A 16,542-nucleotide genomic window follows, 5' to 3' on the forward strand; every position below is an offset into this window, starting at 1 on the left:
TGGTAGAGAGAAGTATTACTTCATTTCGAATTAGATATTTATTTCGAGAATGTGACGGTGGCTCGATTATCTTCGAGCTTCATTGCTTGCTGTCGGCAGCGAGAGTTGATCTGTCCATTTTGAGCAAATGTGGTCTTGTTGTGTATGGTATTTAGTAGCTGTACACGGCTACGTCAGGTGATTGGCGGCAGTTGCAATTGGTCATCATCTCCTTGGTATTTTTGCATGTCAATATCTAGCTTAACCCTTCATTTACAAATGTGTTGGAGGAGATTATTCTCTTGTCATCAACTATATCACTAGGAACTTGAAGATCTTTTGAGCGTATGATAGGCGCAAAAGCACATACAAAAGATATTCTATTATCAAATCAATTATATCAATGTAGTAAATGACAAATATGAATCATTACCCGCAGAGGATTGATGACTAAGACTTAAAAACACAAACAGACGCGTAAACCAGAAATCTGGCAGACTCGACTTAGGAGCGAAAACCTAATTAATTAGCTAATCTAGACTCAACCAAAAATTACGAAATTAAATAGACACTAATTCGACACAGTGACAGACTACCACACAAATATTTAGAGTATTCAGAATTGGTTTGATTAGTGAACCAAAATAAATAGGACAGAAGTATGGCTAAAAACAGAATATTAAAAAGTAAATATAAATGTAAATATGAGAAAAACAATAGGTAGGAATTTCTCTCCACCACTAGATATGCTTCAATCACCCTAAGATAATGTCAATAATTATAGATGAATGCTCTCACAGTTAAGCCAATGTCGTTAGGTCATTAACCGTATTACGTTCTCTTACTTGTCATGTTAAGCGAAATGTCGGTATCGACTTAACTATATTCTCAATTAATTGATCTATGAAATGTCGGTCTCTAGACTAAAATAATTAAAATCATGAAGTTCTAAGAACGTTTGAGTAACAACAAAGAATCTAAGGTCAATATCAGTAGCCTTAGATTACTAAGGAATCACTTCACACAAGTACATGCAAAGAACTTGTTATCTCTCACAGAATATGCAACGATATGTCGGTCATATACATATTCAATATAATAAAACCCTAAAACATGCATCAAAATATCGACCAAACGAGACATGCAATAGAATTATCAATGAACAATCAGTGAAGAAATTCTCATCTAAAATTATATAAATCAATTGGAGTTTGAAATCGAAGACATATCTAGAGCTTTGATTTGCACTTAATTATTAAGGAATTTAGTTACACATAATCTTGAATAAAAGTATCAAAGAATACTTGAGATATGAATTAAAGGAGAAGAGACCGAACTTCCTTTTTCTTGTGGAGGCTTAATGAGATTTTAGCACCTTGAGGAGATGTGGGTTATAGCTTGAGGAGATTGAAGGTGACTTCGCTTCGGCTCTCCCTGTCCGTCTTCTCCTATTTCTTTTCTCTTCTTCTCTCTATTTTTTCTTTCCCTCTCCCTCTCTTTCTCTTGGTTGGTTGTGGAAAAATGGTGTGTTGCTCATTCCTTGCTCCTCCATAAAATTAGCCCGAAAATGCATGGGTGGTGCTCAAAAAATTACCGGAATTTCATATTTTTCTCTTCTTGTCAAAATATTCGAGTTAGGAATTGGATTTCTCTCTCTTTCTTCTCTCTTCTTCTTTATTCCACTTCAAAATACCTAAAAAAATAAAGTTAATTAAAATATAAAAAAACATTACAAAATAGATAAGTAAAAGGAATAATTAACACGATAAAAGTCACATAAATATATGACTATCAGCGTATCTCTTTCACTCATATTTTTCGAGAAGCTAATTTTATTGCTAATGGCGTGACAATTATTGTTCACTGTCATGATGTTGGGGTGAAGGGAGATGTTGATTTACCTCGTAATATAGCCTTAGCTGCTAATTTTGACCTCTTTGAGACATGTTGTCTTAGAGACATTTATTTATAATTTAATCATTTAGTATAAAAAAAAGAAAGAAGTGATCCCTATGTCACGTCCCTATTTTGGGAGTGTCGAACGTGGGCTACTGGTTGAAAGAACTTCATGCATATATGGGATTTGCTCCAAGATTCAATGTGTGGGAGATATATGGCTGCTCCTTCCGAGGGGTTCAAGCATGCCGACCCGGTTAAATTCGGAGAGCTTGTTGCTAGTCGAGGACTTAACGTCAAAGAGGCGAGTTGGCCGCCCTACACACAGGTAGGGGTCTGGAGCCGATCCCCTGATGAGCCCAAGGCAGGGCGAAACCAGTGTATTGCCGCGTTGGATAAGGCTGGCTCCATGGGGATGGAGCGCCGCATGGACCAAGTGTGGCAGCCGAATGGCTAGGTCCGTGACAAGTGGTATCAGAGCCACCTCAACATCGCTGTCGTTGTGTTCGCCAAGCGCTCATACGTGTCGCCGTGTCCCCAAGATACGGGGGACTCCGCGGGGGAGTCGAGTAGGCAGGGTCGCCTCCAGGGGGAGGACCGGACGAGAAGATCCGTGGCAATGTCCAGGACAAGAGAGATCCGGCGCGAAGTCATTGTTGGGTGGAAGATCTTTGGGAACTCCTTTTCGTCGCTCTAGGCATCGCGGGCGCATAAGGGTTGCGCGGGCCGCAAGGGAGGATGCTGTGTACGAGGACGTACACCAAGTTTGGTGGGGGAGGATGTCACGTCCCTATTTTGGGAGTGTCGAACGTGGGCTACTGGTTGAAAGAACTTCATGCATATATGGGATTTGCTCCAAGATTCAATGTGTGGGAGATATATGGCTGCTCCTTCCGAGGGGTTCAAGCATGCCGACCCGGTTAAATTCGGAGAGCTTGTTGCTAGTCGAGGACTTAACGTCAAAGAGGCGAGTTGGCCGCCCTACACACAGGTAGGGGTCTGGAGCCGATCCCCTGATGAGCCCAAGGCAGGGCGAAACCAGTGTATTGCCGCGTTGGATAAGGCTGGCTCCATGGGGATGGAGCGCCGCATGGACCAAGTGTGGCAGCCGAATGGCTAGGTCCGTGACACCTAGCTAGCATACTATCTATGTGATTACTTTTACCACTGTCAGTCTATCACAAACTTTGGTGTTTGATCTAGGAGAAATTCTTCGGTGCGCTGAACGTACCACGTGGCCTGTATTCCGCGAATAAAATGACGACACGTATTATTGTTTCCTCACCTTAACTTCGGCAGTTTCTGCCTTTCTTCTGAGAAATTTTTCAATCCTTTCTTCTTCCTCTTTTTTTTTTTCAGATCAACGAGAGCTTCTCTCTCTCTTTTTCTCCAATAATTCACTATGTGACTGAAGGAATCAACAAATTCAACATCATCCTCATCGGAACATAAATTACAAAGAATGTCAAAATTAACTTGACCCAAAACCCACCTTGCTCTCAGGTTTTAATCAAGACGAACTTCTTTTCTTATTGAATCATAAAATTTTCATCATCATTGTTGGACTTGGGTCACTGACCTATGGATTCAGTGCGACCCAGTCATTTCACCCTCAAATTGTGCTTCACCTGGATTGAACTGTCTTTTTACTTTGATCAGATTATCTTGCTCTTGTTGGGTTTTTTTGGTCAAGTATTGGATGTGAAATTGGGGTTATATTGTAGTTGGATTAGAAAACTCCATGGAAGAAGAGAGAAGGAAGATCAAACTGGTGATGCATAATTGCATAGGGATTTTGGTAGGCAGCTGTATTGGAGAGTAGTTGTTAATCTGGAAACAAGGAAGAAGAAAAGCAGAGAGGAAGAAACAGACAATGTAAGAGGTGGGGAAGAGTAACACGTGTCACATTATTATTCGAGGAATACAGAACACGTGGTACGTTCAGCGCACCAAAGAATTTCTCTTGATCTAGTGCCATCAAAGAAATGAAGTGGGCAGAGGTGAATCAAATCACTAAATCTTCATTGTTGTCGATCTAATAAAAATATAATATTTTATAAGTGACGCGGACGTTACAAGATTTGTTCTATTTTGATAAAATATTATAAATTAAACTCTGATTTATGAAAAATATTGTTATATATTGGAAACATGTTAACTCGTAAGTGAAGCGGACGGTACATAATTCGTCCAACTAATAATAATCATACTCATTTTGTTATAAGTCCCGACATACATTAGCCAAATAAATCTAACCATTTATACCGGCCAAACCAGACTACACTTCCCACTGCTCCAATTTTTCCAAGGTGCTTAATATACAGACCACACCCGAACCTTCTCTTTCAGATTTGTTTCTTTCCAATTCCTGCAACAAACTCCATACCCAAGCCACCATCATTATCCAAAGGAAACAGACAAAACCCAAAACAGACACAAAGGCTTATCGGCTTATCCCCACGCGGACAACCTCGTCATTAGCCAAACACAACATGGGCACACATGTAATTCCCGCCCCCATTTCTGAGTTCACTGAATTTGAGACACAATATTGATCTGTCGCAAACTGGATAATATAAATATCACAACCTGACAACTATCACCCCCCAAAATATAACTCAGAGAGAGAAACAGAACACAACTAGAAGTAGTACTCAACAGAGGAAGAGAGAAGCTTTAAGATGGTTGAGTTCACGAGCTTTAACCTAAGCCCTCTGCAACTAGTCCCCTGAAACCAAATCACCAAAAAAAAAAAACAAAGAAAGAAAAAAACCCAGAATTATTTCAAAGCAAAAACTCAAAAAGCTTGCATCTTTGATCAAAGAAGAGAAAACCCACCATTTTTGAGGTGGGTGGAAGCTTCACGGGGTCGTCACACATCTCAGTCTCTATCTTCTACCACCCACCCAAAACCAAAACCACCCTTTTCCCATCAATCCAGTGGTCCACTTCCCGCCACGTCACCGCCGGCCTGATCAATTCTCTTGGCCATCGTCATCATCAGCAGCGGTGTCTATAATGTAATAGAGAAAGGAAAGCTCGCAGCTTTGTGGAGGGAGTGAATTGGGTTTCTGGGTTGTTGTGTATAGTTGAGATCTTTTGTTGTGTTTATATATAGAGTTATAGAGTTTGGAGATGGATCGTTCTATGCTGACAGTTGGGCCGGGTATGGATATGCCGATTATGCACGACAGTGATCGGTACGAGCTTGTTAAAGATATCGGGTCGGGTAATTTTGGGGTGGCCCGGCTCATGAGGGACAAGCAGACTGAGGAGCTTGTTGCTGTCAAGTACATAGAGAGAGGTGAGAAGGTTAGTTTCTTTCTATCTTGTTCTTTGCCTGAAATGGGGGGGGGGGGGGTGTGTGTGTGTGTGTGTTTTGGTTTGGTTTAGTTTATGTCTGTTTAAGGAAATAAGGCTTTTGTGTTGTAATTGCTGGTTTTGTTGTTTTAATAGCATTGTGCTGCTTTTTGTGATTTGGAGTGAAGTTGGTTTTGTTGTTCATATGAGGGGGCATTGTTTCTTTTCATGATCATTTACCAACCTAAGTTTCTAAATACAAGCAGTTGTTTATATTAGAAACTTGAATGTAGACTTAGGTTGAGCTAGTTCTTCTGTGGAAGTTAGATTTTCCATTGTTGTTCATATGAAGCTTTTGGTTCAATATTGCGACTTCTGTTGAATATGTTGAACTTGATCCTGTTTGCTTGTTAAGCGTGGTTTCTTAGGATAGAAAATTCTGTTATTATGTTCTGAGTTCCTTTTAGTTATTACCATTCGTATTAGGGAGGTTTTGTATTAGTGGACATTGTTAGTGCTTGTGGGATGCTTTGGTGAAAAAGCTGAACTCAGCAATGAATTCGGTGATGGAACATCAACCATTTGGAAATATGTGAAATTATGGTGGATAAAAGAATAAAAGAAATTTCATTCTTAAGATTAAACTGTATAGGAGTTTGCCATTTTGTTTTTTATAATCATGCATAGTTTTTCTTTGAAATGAATAGAAACAGGAGGTTGTTCAAACAAGGAGAAATAGAATTAAATAGCAGGATAAGTAAATCACACTAAAAGAAATCTGCAGGCAATTGAAAGTGCTCAGAATAGAAAAAAAAGCTAGGGCTAAAACAAGTAAAATCCTATGTAAATTTGGCAATAGTTGTTAAATTGAAATACTAAACTAAGAAAAAACCAAGACCCAACATTTAGTGGTTTAGTTTGTGTTTCACCACTATCAACTGACTGTGGTCTGGCCTGATGATAGTTAGAGAATTGTGAACAGATCATTCAAATTTCTTAAAGAGTCTGACTTTGTTTTTTTGTACTCATCGGAAATCAAACATAGAAAAGTTTTTCTCGGTCGGATTTTACCAATTTGAATCCGGTTGTAAGTCCCTCGAATTTTTTTTTTGAAGTGTTGATATAACTTAATACTACTGAACATGACATTTGATCAGCCAAGATGGTCTTCACTAAAGCTGGATGAGTTTAAAAATTTTATTTTACTGTCAGGGTAATGTCCCACTCTTGTGCTTAGTAGCTTCAGATAGTGTCCTTTCAGCATTGCTTCACCCTAATTATTTTTTCTCTAACAGATTGATGAAAATGTACAGAGAGAAATTATAAACCACAGGTCATTGAGGCATCCTAACATTGTTCGATTCAAAGAGGTTCGTTAAATCCTAATATCAGATTACACATTGTCCTCCCAGAGTTCAATAATGTGTACTCGACTGTAGGTGATATTGACACCAACTCATCTTGCTATTGTGATGGAATATGCATCTGGAGGAGAGCTGTTTGAGCGGATATGCAACGCAGGGCGGTTCAGTGAGGATGAGGTACTTGTCCAAAACTTGTATCTTGTTTCTAAAGTGCCTCAAACCAATTTGTAATGCCATTTAGCACTTCTGTTGCAGGCACGCTTCTTCTTTCAACAACTCATATCAGGAGTCAGCTACTGTCACGCGATGGTATGCAACTAAGTCATTCATATTTATTCAAATTCTGTAGTACATGGTTAATACTAGAAATCAAAGTGGAAATGTTTTTATGTTCGTTATGAAGCAAGTGTGCCATCGAGACCTGAAGTTGGAGAACACATTGTTAGATGGAAGTCCTGCTCCTCGTTTAAAAATATGTGACTTTGGCTATTCAAAGGTACTCTCTCTCTCTCTCTCTCTCTCTCTCTCTCTCTCTCTCCCTCTCTCATTTTTACATAAATTATGATAGATCTCTGGTGAATTAATTCAAAACAGAAATCTGTTCATGCATATAAAAGCATGACTATTTGAGTGCTTATATGCCTGTTCTGTAATTTCCTTAACTTGTGGATACTTCACAATTCTGAAGTATCTGTTCCTTTCTGAAATTTTCTTGGGTCCCTTCATTTTATATCTGTTTTTCAACTTTCTTTGTTTGTAATGTTTATACTTATATCCATCTAATTAATCTTTGTGTCTTTTCAGTCTTCAGTGCTACATTCGCAACCAAAATCAACTGTTGGAACCCCTGCATATATTGCTCCAGAAGTGTTACTTAAGAAAGAATATGATGGCAAGGTAAAACATTTGGGTTTAAATGATTTATTAGTTTTCCATTGTTTTATAAACACACGCTTCTATGTATGTTAATCATTGTATTCAAGCAATATATATGAAGCTATAAACATCAACTAAAATCCATAGACATGGAATGTATTGGCGTCAGAACACAAGTCTGCTGCATGTAATTTATATAGTCATGAATAAAGGATATTCTTCTTGTACCGGTGCATTGACATAATTATTTGATAACATTTAAGAGAGAATGAATACATTGGGCTGATATTTCTCTGTGCTTGATATGCCATTTAGATTGCAGATGTCTGGTCATGTGGGGTGACCTTATATGTCATGTTGGTGGGTGCATACCCATTTGAGGATCCTGGGGAGCCTAAGAACTTCCGCAAGACAATACATGTAATATTCTCCACCTTACAAGTAGTTTCGCCCTTGCACCTTGTTACTATCGAGCCTGGGCAGATCTTCTGTGATTGACTAAGATAACTGGATTTCTTTGCAGCGTATAACGAGTGTTCAGTACTCAATTCCCGATTATGTTCATATATCTCCAGAGTGCCGTCATCTGATCTCAAGAATTTTTGTGGCGGATCCAGAGAAGGTTGGTGACATTCTTTTTATATGAGTTATGTGCCTGCACTTATACTTTAGTCTCAAATTCCAGTTAAATCTACGTTGTGCTTGCTTGTTCTTGAGATTTTGTAACAATTAGATATGGAAATGCAATTATACTTATTTTCCTTTCCAGATAAGTCATGTGTTTACTTATTCTTGTCATCCTCTCTTTGTGTCTCTTGCATGCAACTACCTCGTTTTAAAATAATGCAAAAGAATAATATGCATATCTATTTTATGCTTTCATCATCTTGCTCTTTGAAATCTGGATAGGTTTGAAGGGCAGTGCAATTTTCTAATTTTGAATCTGGTTGAATGTTGTTGTCTGCCTCAGAGGATAACAATTCCTGAAATTAGGAACCACGAGTGGTTTCTAATGAATCTTCCAGCAGATCTCATGGTTGAAAACACCATGAACAGCCAGTTTGAAGAACCTGATCAACCCATGCAAAGCATAGATGAGATCATGCAGATAATTGCTGAGGCTACAATACCGGCTGCTGGGACCAACAATCTCAACCAGTATCTTGCTGGCAGCCTGGACATTGACAACATGGAGGAGGATCTTGATACAGATCCTGACGACCTTGACATCGACAGCAGTGGGGAAATAGTGTATGCAATTTGATATTATTTTCAGTCACAAGGCTGCAGCTATAGGGTTGGACTAAGGGCTTTTAACCTTCCGTGGCAGCGGAGGGTTCTGGTTGGAAATATTTCTTTCCTGTTTTTAGAGTCTGTCCTCCTGGCTTGTGTTTCTGTTTTCTTTTCTCATCTTTTTTTCAGCGATCTACTTTTGTTCATTTGTAATGCTTTGATCTGCCACTAATTACTAGTGGCATTTATGTATTGCTTATGTACTTGTCACAACTCACAAGTAATGTAACAAGTGGTACCTACTGTTGCTGAAAATGTATAATTGGCTGACCCTTTCTATACTTAGTGTAATGACTATATAATCCATACCATCTCAACATTAAAGTAGTAGCTCTGAGGGTAGGGTGAAAAACTCAACTTCTTAAACAGAAGGGTGCAATTTGTAAACGCCATATACTGGAAATTTGTGAAGGGCAATTAACTTATTCTCCTAAATCAAAGAGGGTGAACCAAAGAAGTCACAACACCCTGCAGTCAACTGACTTGAGAAGAAATATTCAGTGCGACATAAGTTCCTGCAACAGGGTCTCAGATATACAACAAAAATCTAAATAGATGCACAGCAGTTCAACATGACAATAATACTGGGAACTATAATACTAGCATATGTCTAATGAGTCCAGAAGCAATGAAGTCTGATCACTTGATCAAATGCTGCTAATAGCTTGAACAAGATCATTTCTGAAGAACGCGAACCACCAGTTTGTTCTCTTTCAGAAGCTCGAAAGCACAAACATCTCCAACCATGATGTGGTTATCACGCGCGAATACAGCCCACCCTTCAGACATGAAGGCTGTTTGATAAGAAGGGACAAGCTTCACTTTATACCATTTGTTTCCCCCTGAGATCTTGACGAAAGCAAATGTATAGTTGCCTGCAGAAAGATGCTCTCTATAGAAGGCTGTAGGAATTGAGTACTGCAAGAGTGACAACCAATCAATGAAATGTAAGGGAAAGAGCGAGAAGCTCAAATGTTTAAACAACAGCAAACATTAAAGCACAGCAGGAAGTTCACATAATCATACACAAGTTTATATATTGAATGAGAGTGAATGGGAAGTAAAATGTTGCTTACCACACAGTAAGTCTTGTTAATAGCTTTTATGTAAAATGGAAACTCGGATGTAAAAGATATAACAGATTTCTTAGCTCTGCTATCTGCAGCTTCACATGCAAAATGAACATTAGCAGATCAGACAGATCTTGAGTTCCAGTACGTATATATATATAGCAAACTCTAATCGTATACCTGAGTTATATTTGCGTTGTCTGCCATAAGGCCTCTTAGCAATTGTGGATTTTTCGGATGTTCCATTAGGAAACTTGTCCCTCTCACAACAACTGCTGTCGAACCATGCTATGCTGAAATGCATGTTTCCCTCATAGGTGAACACTAGGAAGTCACCTTCATCCACTGAGTTATCGTTCAGAAAATCCTGCCACCCATCCTTGAAATACACATCTTTCTTTGTTTTAGCAACTTTCACATTCCATGACCATTTTGAACGCATATTCAAGCTCAAAGTTGCTTTGCTTGATAGGTCCTTTCTGAGATGCTTCAAAAACTGGGATGGAATCCTCTTCAAGGACATACAGGAAACCAGAACTAAAGTATGAGGATCTTGCAAATAATATAAATGAGCTCAAAACATTAGGCAGACACACAAAAAAATTTCACGAAAAGGTTGCAAAGTGACAACAGAATCCATTCCAAGACAATGCAGGAAAATATTTAATTGAACATGCTTACTAGATGTTCAGTGGAGTGACCATGAAGAATAACCTTGAAGAAGGAAGGCCTTATTTTCTTGACACAATTCTTTCTCACCATCTTTCACCTGTATCAATATGTCAATCAGTTTCTGAACAAGAAAGTACTATATATTGGCAAGTGAATGGGAATTCATTAGGATTCAGCTCCTCTATATTGTTTTTCTTGTTCTTCAATTTCACATGGTTTTCTGTTTTTTAATTGCTTCTTGACTTAGAGGGTAGACTGATTAGGCTTTATGGATTTCTTATTCCATGTTAGAAGAAAGTAATTCATGAACAATGCCACAACCATGCTGATAACTTCTGCACAAGAATCAAGCTTAATTGGTGTGCAGAAGTTATCTGACCAGAGGAATAACAAAGTAGAAGTACTGTTCACAGTACAGAGGGAAACTAATCACCAGCAAAGAACACTGAGGTACAAGTACGGTCAGAACAAGCGAAATTTTGATTCCCAGCTCATCAGAGAAAATCACCAATTATTTACTCGAAACTTCTGAAAAACTTTTAGTACATCTAAGCATCAAAAGTTCATGATAATTAACGGAAAAGAAGGCTACAATGAAGTTAAATCATTTGTATTCCACCAGTTAAGCATAGTTCTTGTGCACGTACTGCTGATCTGAATGACTTTTCCATACCAAATTTATGAGGTTTTCATACTATGAGGCATTGAACGACTACAATACAAAGAATCATTACAAGAAACACAATCTCATGGAGAATGCAACTAGATCGAATACATTTACCTCAGAAGCACCTGAGATAGGAGATTCAAAGTGGAAGCTTGAAACTTGAGAGTGTGATATTGAGTTTTCACTCCTGATATTTGATTTTGAAACTGATCCCTTGTTTTCACATTTACACATGCATGTCAAATTCACTGAGTGCCTTTCAATGATGAAAAGAAAAGAAGGGAAGGACATTTACTGAACTGGTTCCACTGGCACCTAATACATTTAATTGATATTACATACAGCTTAACCTTACTATTATGGTTCATGGCTATATGCAAGCAGTAGCTGTGTAATAGTCCACATATGGATACATGGACAAAGAGTTATCTTATGCAGGGTGCACATGTATATGATCAAACTTCACTACAGCTAACATTGCCATAAACTCAATAAGATATGCAGATCAACTAAAACTAAAAGTTTTCAAATAAAAAAGGATGCCTATTTGAAGAGAATTCACAGCAAGTAAAAACAAATTATATAATATATATAGGAGAATTTTCAGGTGCGGACCTCCGTACCTTACCGTAAGGTACGGATTTGCCGATTCCGGCGAAGGCAGGCTACAACGGCAGGGCGGACCACGACAGCCGCACTCCCCACCTCCCGGCGGTCCCGTCTGTCGGTCGGAGCTCAATCGGCGACCCACAGCGGCCGGAATCTGCCCAAAAACTTGATTTTTGCAGATTCCGGCCGCCGTGGGCCACCGATGGAGCTCCGGCCGGCATAGACGGGATCGCCGGGAGGTGGGTAGTGCGTCTTTGCTGGTCCGCCGTGCCGTTGCGGCCTGCCGTCGCCGGAATCGGCGAATCCGCACGGTGCGGACGTCCGCACCTGAAGCGGCATGTATATATATATATATATATATATATATATATATATATATATATATATATAAAGAATGACCTATCTCGATCAACTTTAAAAGCATCTTTGAAAATGTTCATATTAGAGGGATTGGTGTGTGGGCAGAGAGATGAAATTAGACTACCCTTTTCATCCAAGTTTAGTGTGAGAGTTTCCTTTCTGGGAAAAATGACAACTTACCATAATGCATGTACACTCACCTTTTTCTTTATATGTATGATCAGTGGATCACACACACTCAAAGTACCTGCTTGTTTGAGTAACCAGAAAACGTGAGAACTTTGAAAAAAAGATCATAGTCCATGTGATACATTTACTATACATACCAGATTTATATGAGGGCCTAGTTCTTCTATGGACCATCCAACATAGTTGTGTAAACCATTTTAGAAGCATGCAACTGAACTGTAAGCTATTTTATTGTTCATCTACTGATGTTTCAAATAAAATATACACCCATGCCATTTATTTGTGTAATGAATTTACTTCACATATAAGAGTCTGGACCATACAGCATGGGTTGCCAACCTCGAGCAATGAAGGTTTTATCCATTAATAATTAAAAACTAAAGAATTCATCTGTCATGATCAAATGTTGAGAAGTTCCAGGAGGATGAAGCATGCTTAAACCAAATTTTCAGATTGCATTGGAGGTTTTGCAGAACAACTAAATATTAGAAACGAAAATGCATGTAAGAAATCGAAGTCATCAAGGAGTAAGAATTATCAGGTTTTCTATTACTAAAATTAAGTTCTAACATGTCTATATGTCTGAAATTTATTGATATTTGAAAAGAAAGAATGAAAATTTAAAAGACAAACAACAAAGGAAAAGAAGACACTAATCATAAAGGTCTTCAGCTTCACCAGCATCAGTAGTTGCAAAAGGATCAGATCCAACAGCAGCCCCTGAACCACTGGGGAACCTGAAGTCATTTCCAAACCCTCTTGCCTGGTGCAATGTAGTTGCAAATGCCTGGTACTTCCGGATATCAGCATCACTAACACTCCTACGAGCATACTTCATTGATTCCTCAAAATGAGCAGCAGTTATCTCAGCTACTTCATCCTCATCGTCTTCCATAACATCAGGATTCTCACTTCTCATCCTCTCCCTCTCGATATCTTTCTCAATATTGTCTCTGATGGCATATTTGCAAGCACGCTGGCATATTTCTGTGATGTCAGCACCACTGAAACCTTGTGTGTGCCGGGCAAGAGCTTTGAGGTCCACGTACTTGGATACTGGAGATTTTCTCAAGCAAGCCTTGAATATTTGATGGCGAGATTCCTCATCAGGCAGAGGGATGTAAAGGAGCTGATCTAGACGTCCTGGACGAAGAAGTGCAGGGTCTATGATGTCAGGTCTGTTGGTTGCGCCAATAATGAACACAGTTTTCTTGGCATTCACGCCATCCATTTCTGTAAGGAGTTGGTTCAAAACCCTATCAGCACCTCCAGAATCACCTACACTACTACCTCTTTTAGTAGCAATGGAATCGAGCTCATCAAAGAAGAGAACACATGGAGCAGATGCACGAGCCTTGTCGAAAATTTCTCTTACATTGGCCTCACTCTCTCCAAACCACATGGTGAGCAACTCAGGTCCCTTGATGCTGATGAAGTTAGCCTGACACTCATTAGCTATAGCCTTGGCCAGAAGAGTTTTACCGCATCCAGGAGGACCATAGAAGAGAACTCCCTTCGAGGGTGACATGCCAAATTTCTCAAACTTCTCAGGGTGCTCAACAGGATATTGGACAGTCTCTTGAAGTTCTCTCTTAACATTTTCCAGACCTCCGATTGCATCCCAAGTAACATTGGGAACTTCAACAACTGTTTCACGAAGAGCAGATGGGTTGCTTGTTCCAAGGGCAGTTTGGAAGTGTTCGTTTGTTACTGCCATTGAGTTAAGTACCTCTGCATCGATTGTCTCATCTTCCAAGTCAATCACATCCATCTTCTCTCGGATGCATTGAAGTGCAGCTTCAGTAGCTAAGGCAGCTAGATCAGCACCAACGTACCCATGAGTATCCTTTGCAACTCGTTCTAAATCGACATCTTCAGCAAGCTTCATGTTCTTGCTATGAATGCGGAGAACCTCAAGACGCCCTACTTCATCTGGAACACCAATATCTATTTCCCTATCAAATCTTCCAAACCTTCTAAGAGCCGGGTCAATACTGTTTGGACGATTGGTAGCGCCCATAACAATGACATGAGCTCGGGACTTTAGTCCATCCATAAGAGTCAAGAGCTGCGAAACAATCCTCCTCTCGACTTCTCCATTTGTCTTCTCTCTCTTGGGAGCAATGGAATCGATCTCATCAATGAATATGATTGATGGCGCATTCTTCTCTGCTTCCTCAAAAGCTTTCCTAAGGTTGCTCTCACTCTCTCCAGCCATCTTGGACATGATTTCTGGTCCATTGATGCAGAAAAAGAACGCTCCGGTTTCATTAGCAACAGCTCTTGCAATTAGAGTCTTGCCGGTTCCAGGAGGACCATATAAAAGAATACCCTTTGGTGGCTTGACACCAATCGATTTGAATAGCTGAGGATGTCTCAGAGGCAGCTCCACCAATTCACGAATCTGAGCCATCTGTTTCCTAACACCACCAACATCATCGTATCCAACTTCATCTAATCTCTCCTCATCCTCCCTTCGAACAGGTTCTCCCTCGCAGAAAATTTCGGTGTCCGGAGCAACCACACAGTACTCAGCAGGTTCAGTCTCAATAACCTTGAACTCAACGCTTCTCATTCCTCCTCTGACTAGGAAAAGATCACCTCTCCTCAACGGGCGGTAGGACTCTAGAAAATAAGGCTTCAAGTAGACATCAAATAGATTTCCGGTCATCCCTTCAATGGTGTCATCTATAGGAAGAACGTGGACACGGCTTCCATACTTGACATCAGCGCATTGGTGAATGGAAACAACATCACCGAGCCTAACCCTAAGATTGTTCCTCACAACCTTGTTCATTCTGATCATTGGACCTTCACAGGTATCATCAGCAAGGGCAATACAGATCGTGTCTCTCCTCTTTTTTCCTTTGATCAAGACTGTGTCGCCGCGAAAGAGCTGGAGCTTCTCCATGGTCTCCGGGTGGAGTTGGATAACGGAGTTGTCATCCATATTAGCTTCATCGACAATGAGGCGATTTGGAGCCTTCTTGCGGTTCAGAATAGCCGTGCTGAAGTCCTTCTTGTTTGTTCCTTCGCTTTGGTTCGTCATTGTGAGATCGATAAATAAATTTTGTTGCGTTATGAGGTAATAAGGCCTTGGTATTTAACTATTTATAGGAGAGGCATTATGCCAATTCCATTTCTGATGAGGAAGGGAGAAGTAACGTTGTGGTTATCCTTTTAATATTTGGATTCCTAGTCCTTCTCCACTTTTGTTTTTATGTCCTTCTCCACATTCTAGATGGTTATGCATAACCCTCCATCTATCCACCTCCATCTCCTTTTGATATCAGGAAACCTAGCTCCAAACGTAGAAAGACGTGACTTTACCCTAAATACACTCATAAAGCTGAGTCCATAGCTCTTGAGAGCAAAAATGAAAGTAGATGTTTTATTAAGTACACACATCAATGATCAGAATGCAAATTTGGAGATATATAAATCTTGGTTGTTAACAGATGTTCAGATGAATTGTAAACACAGGTAGCACCCACAGTGCGAGTATTTTTTTTCAGCTTAATCTTGTAGTCTCAAAGAAAACCCATAAAAACATTTTCTATTACACAGTGGAAAATACTATATGATCACAACAATTGCCCAGGTAAAAAACTAAAGTGCTTTACTGAGTAGTCATAGTCGAACTGTGGTGTTACTGTAAGTATCATAATCAGCTTGTTCTGTTTGAACTTTCAGATTTAATGCCACCAGACAATCAGATACATATAAAAACCCAGAAGGCATCAGTTATAGGTAGTCCATGTAACTTATGACATATTTTCTTCGAAAATAACGTACGACACCCATATAAATAACATACTGAGAATTTGAGATTAATATTGCAAAAGAAAACATTGTCTATATGATCAATTTCTTGGCTTTTAGGTAGACCAGGGATCGTTGTTAAACACTTGATTTAAATACTCAAATCTAAAGTACTTGAAAAAAACACGACTTAATTAAACACAGCAGCATATACACACAAACCAGTCCAACAGTTATGCAAGCCACTTAAATACTATGTCGTAACAACTCGAAAATGGTGAATAACATACTGATCACTTCCGAGTAATGTGAACCTTCAAGGTCTTTCTTGCCACAAGCTCAAATGTGCAAGTATCTCCGCACTTGATATGATTAGCACGTCTAAACTTCGCCCATCCACTAGAAAGTTTAACTGTAGTATTAGAACAGACGACTTTCACATTCCATTTGTTTCCCTTCGAATTTATCAGCACAATGTAGTAGTTTCCCTGAGGAAGATGCTTCC

General features: G+C 39.4%; 3 protein-coding genes across 4 annotated transcripts; 1 reads left to right on the top strand and 2 right to left on the bottom strand.

Moving 5' to 3' along the window:
* The first annotated feature begins 4,473 nt into the window (after window positions 1-4,473).
* Window positions 4,474-8,989, top strand: LOC126805529 (serine/threonine-protein kinase SRK2E). 2 transcript variants are annotated; one of them, XM_050532314.1, is made up of 9 exons: window positions 4,474-5,187; window positions 6,471-6,545; window positions 6,615-6,716; window positions 6,795-6,848; window positions 6,943-7,035; window positions 7,344-7,436; window positions 7,731-7,835; window positions 7,939-8,037; window positions 8,386-8,989. In XM_050532314.1, exons 1-9 carry the CDS (start codon window positions 5,011-5,013, stop codon window positions 8,677-8,679), a joined length of 1,092 nt encoding a protein of 363 aa, XP_050388271.1. In that variant the 5' UTR covers window positions 4,474-5,010; the 3' UTR covers window positions 8,680-8,989. The 2 variants fall into 2 exon arrangements, with proteins under 2 accessions (XP_050388271.1, XP_050388272.1); XM_050532315.1 differs by having other exon boundaries at window positions 6,489-6,545.
* A 394-nt stretch (window positions 8,990-9,383) lies between these two features.
* On the bottom strand, window positions 9,384-10,301 carry LOC126783822 (B3 domain-containing protein Os01g0723500-like). The gene is made up of 3 exons (XM_050509356.1): window positions 9,959-10,301; window positions 9,785-9,873; window positions 9,384-9,626 (listed from the first exon to the last, which is right to left on the bottom strand). The coding sequence occupies exons 1-3, from the start codon at window positions 10,299-10,301 to the stop codon at window positions 9,384-9,386; spliced, it is 675 nt and encodes a 224-aa protein (XP_050365313.1).
* Window positions 10,302-12,927: 2,626 nt separating this feature from the next.
* Window positions 12,928-15,324, bottom strand: LOC126784219 (cell division cycle protein 48 homolog). Its single transcript, XM_050509704.1, has one exon. The coding sequence runs from the start codon at window positions 15,322-15,324 to the stop codon at window positions 12,928-12,930; it is 2,397 nt and encodes a 798-aa protein (XP_050365661.1).
* Between the last annotated feature and the right edge of the window lie 1,218 nt (window positions 15,325-16,542).

Source organism: Argentina anserina, chromosome 2 (genome assembly GCF_933775445.1).
Source record: "Argentina anserina chromosome 2, drPotAnse1.1, whole genome shotgun sequence".
In the NCBI taxonomy this organism is placed as follows: domain Eukaryota; kingdom Viridiplantae; phylum Streptophyta; class Magnoliopsida; order Rosales; family Rosaceae; genus Argentina; species Argentina anserina.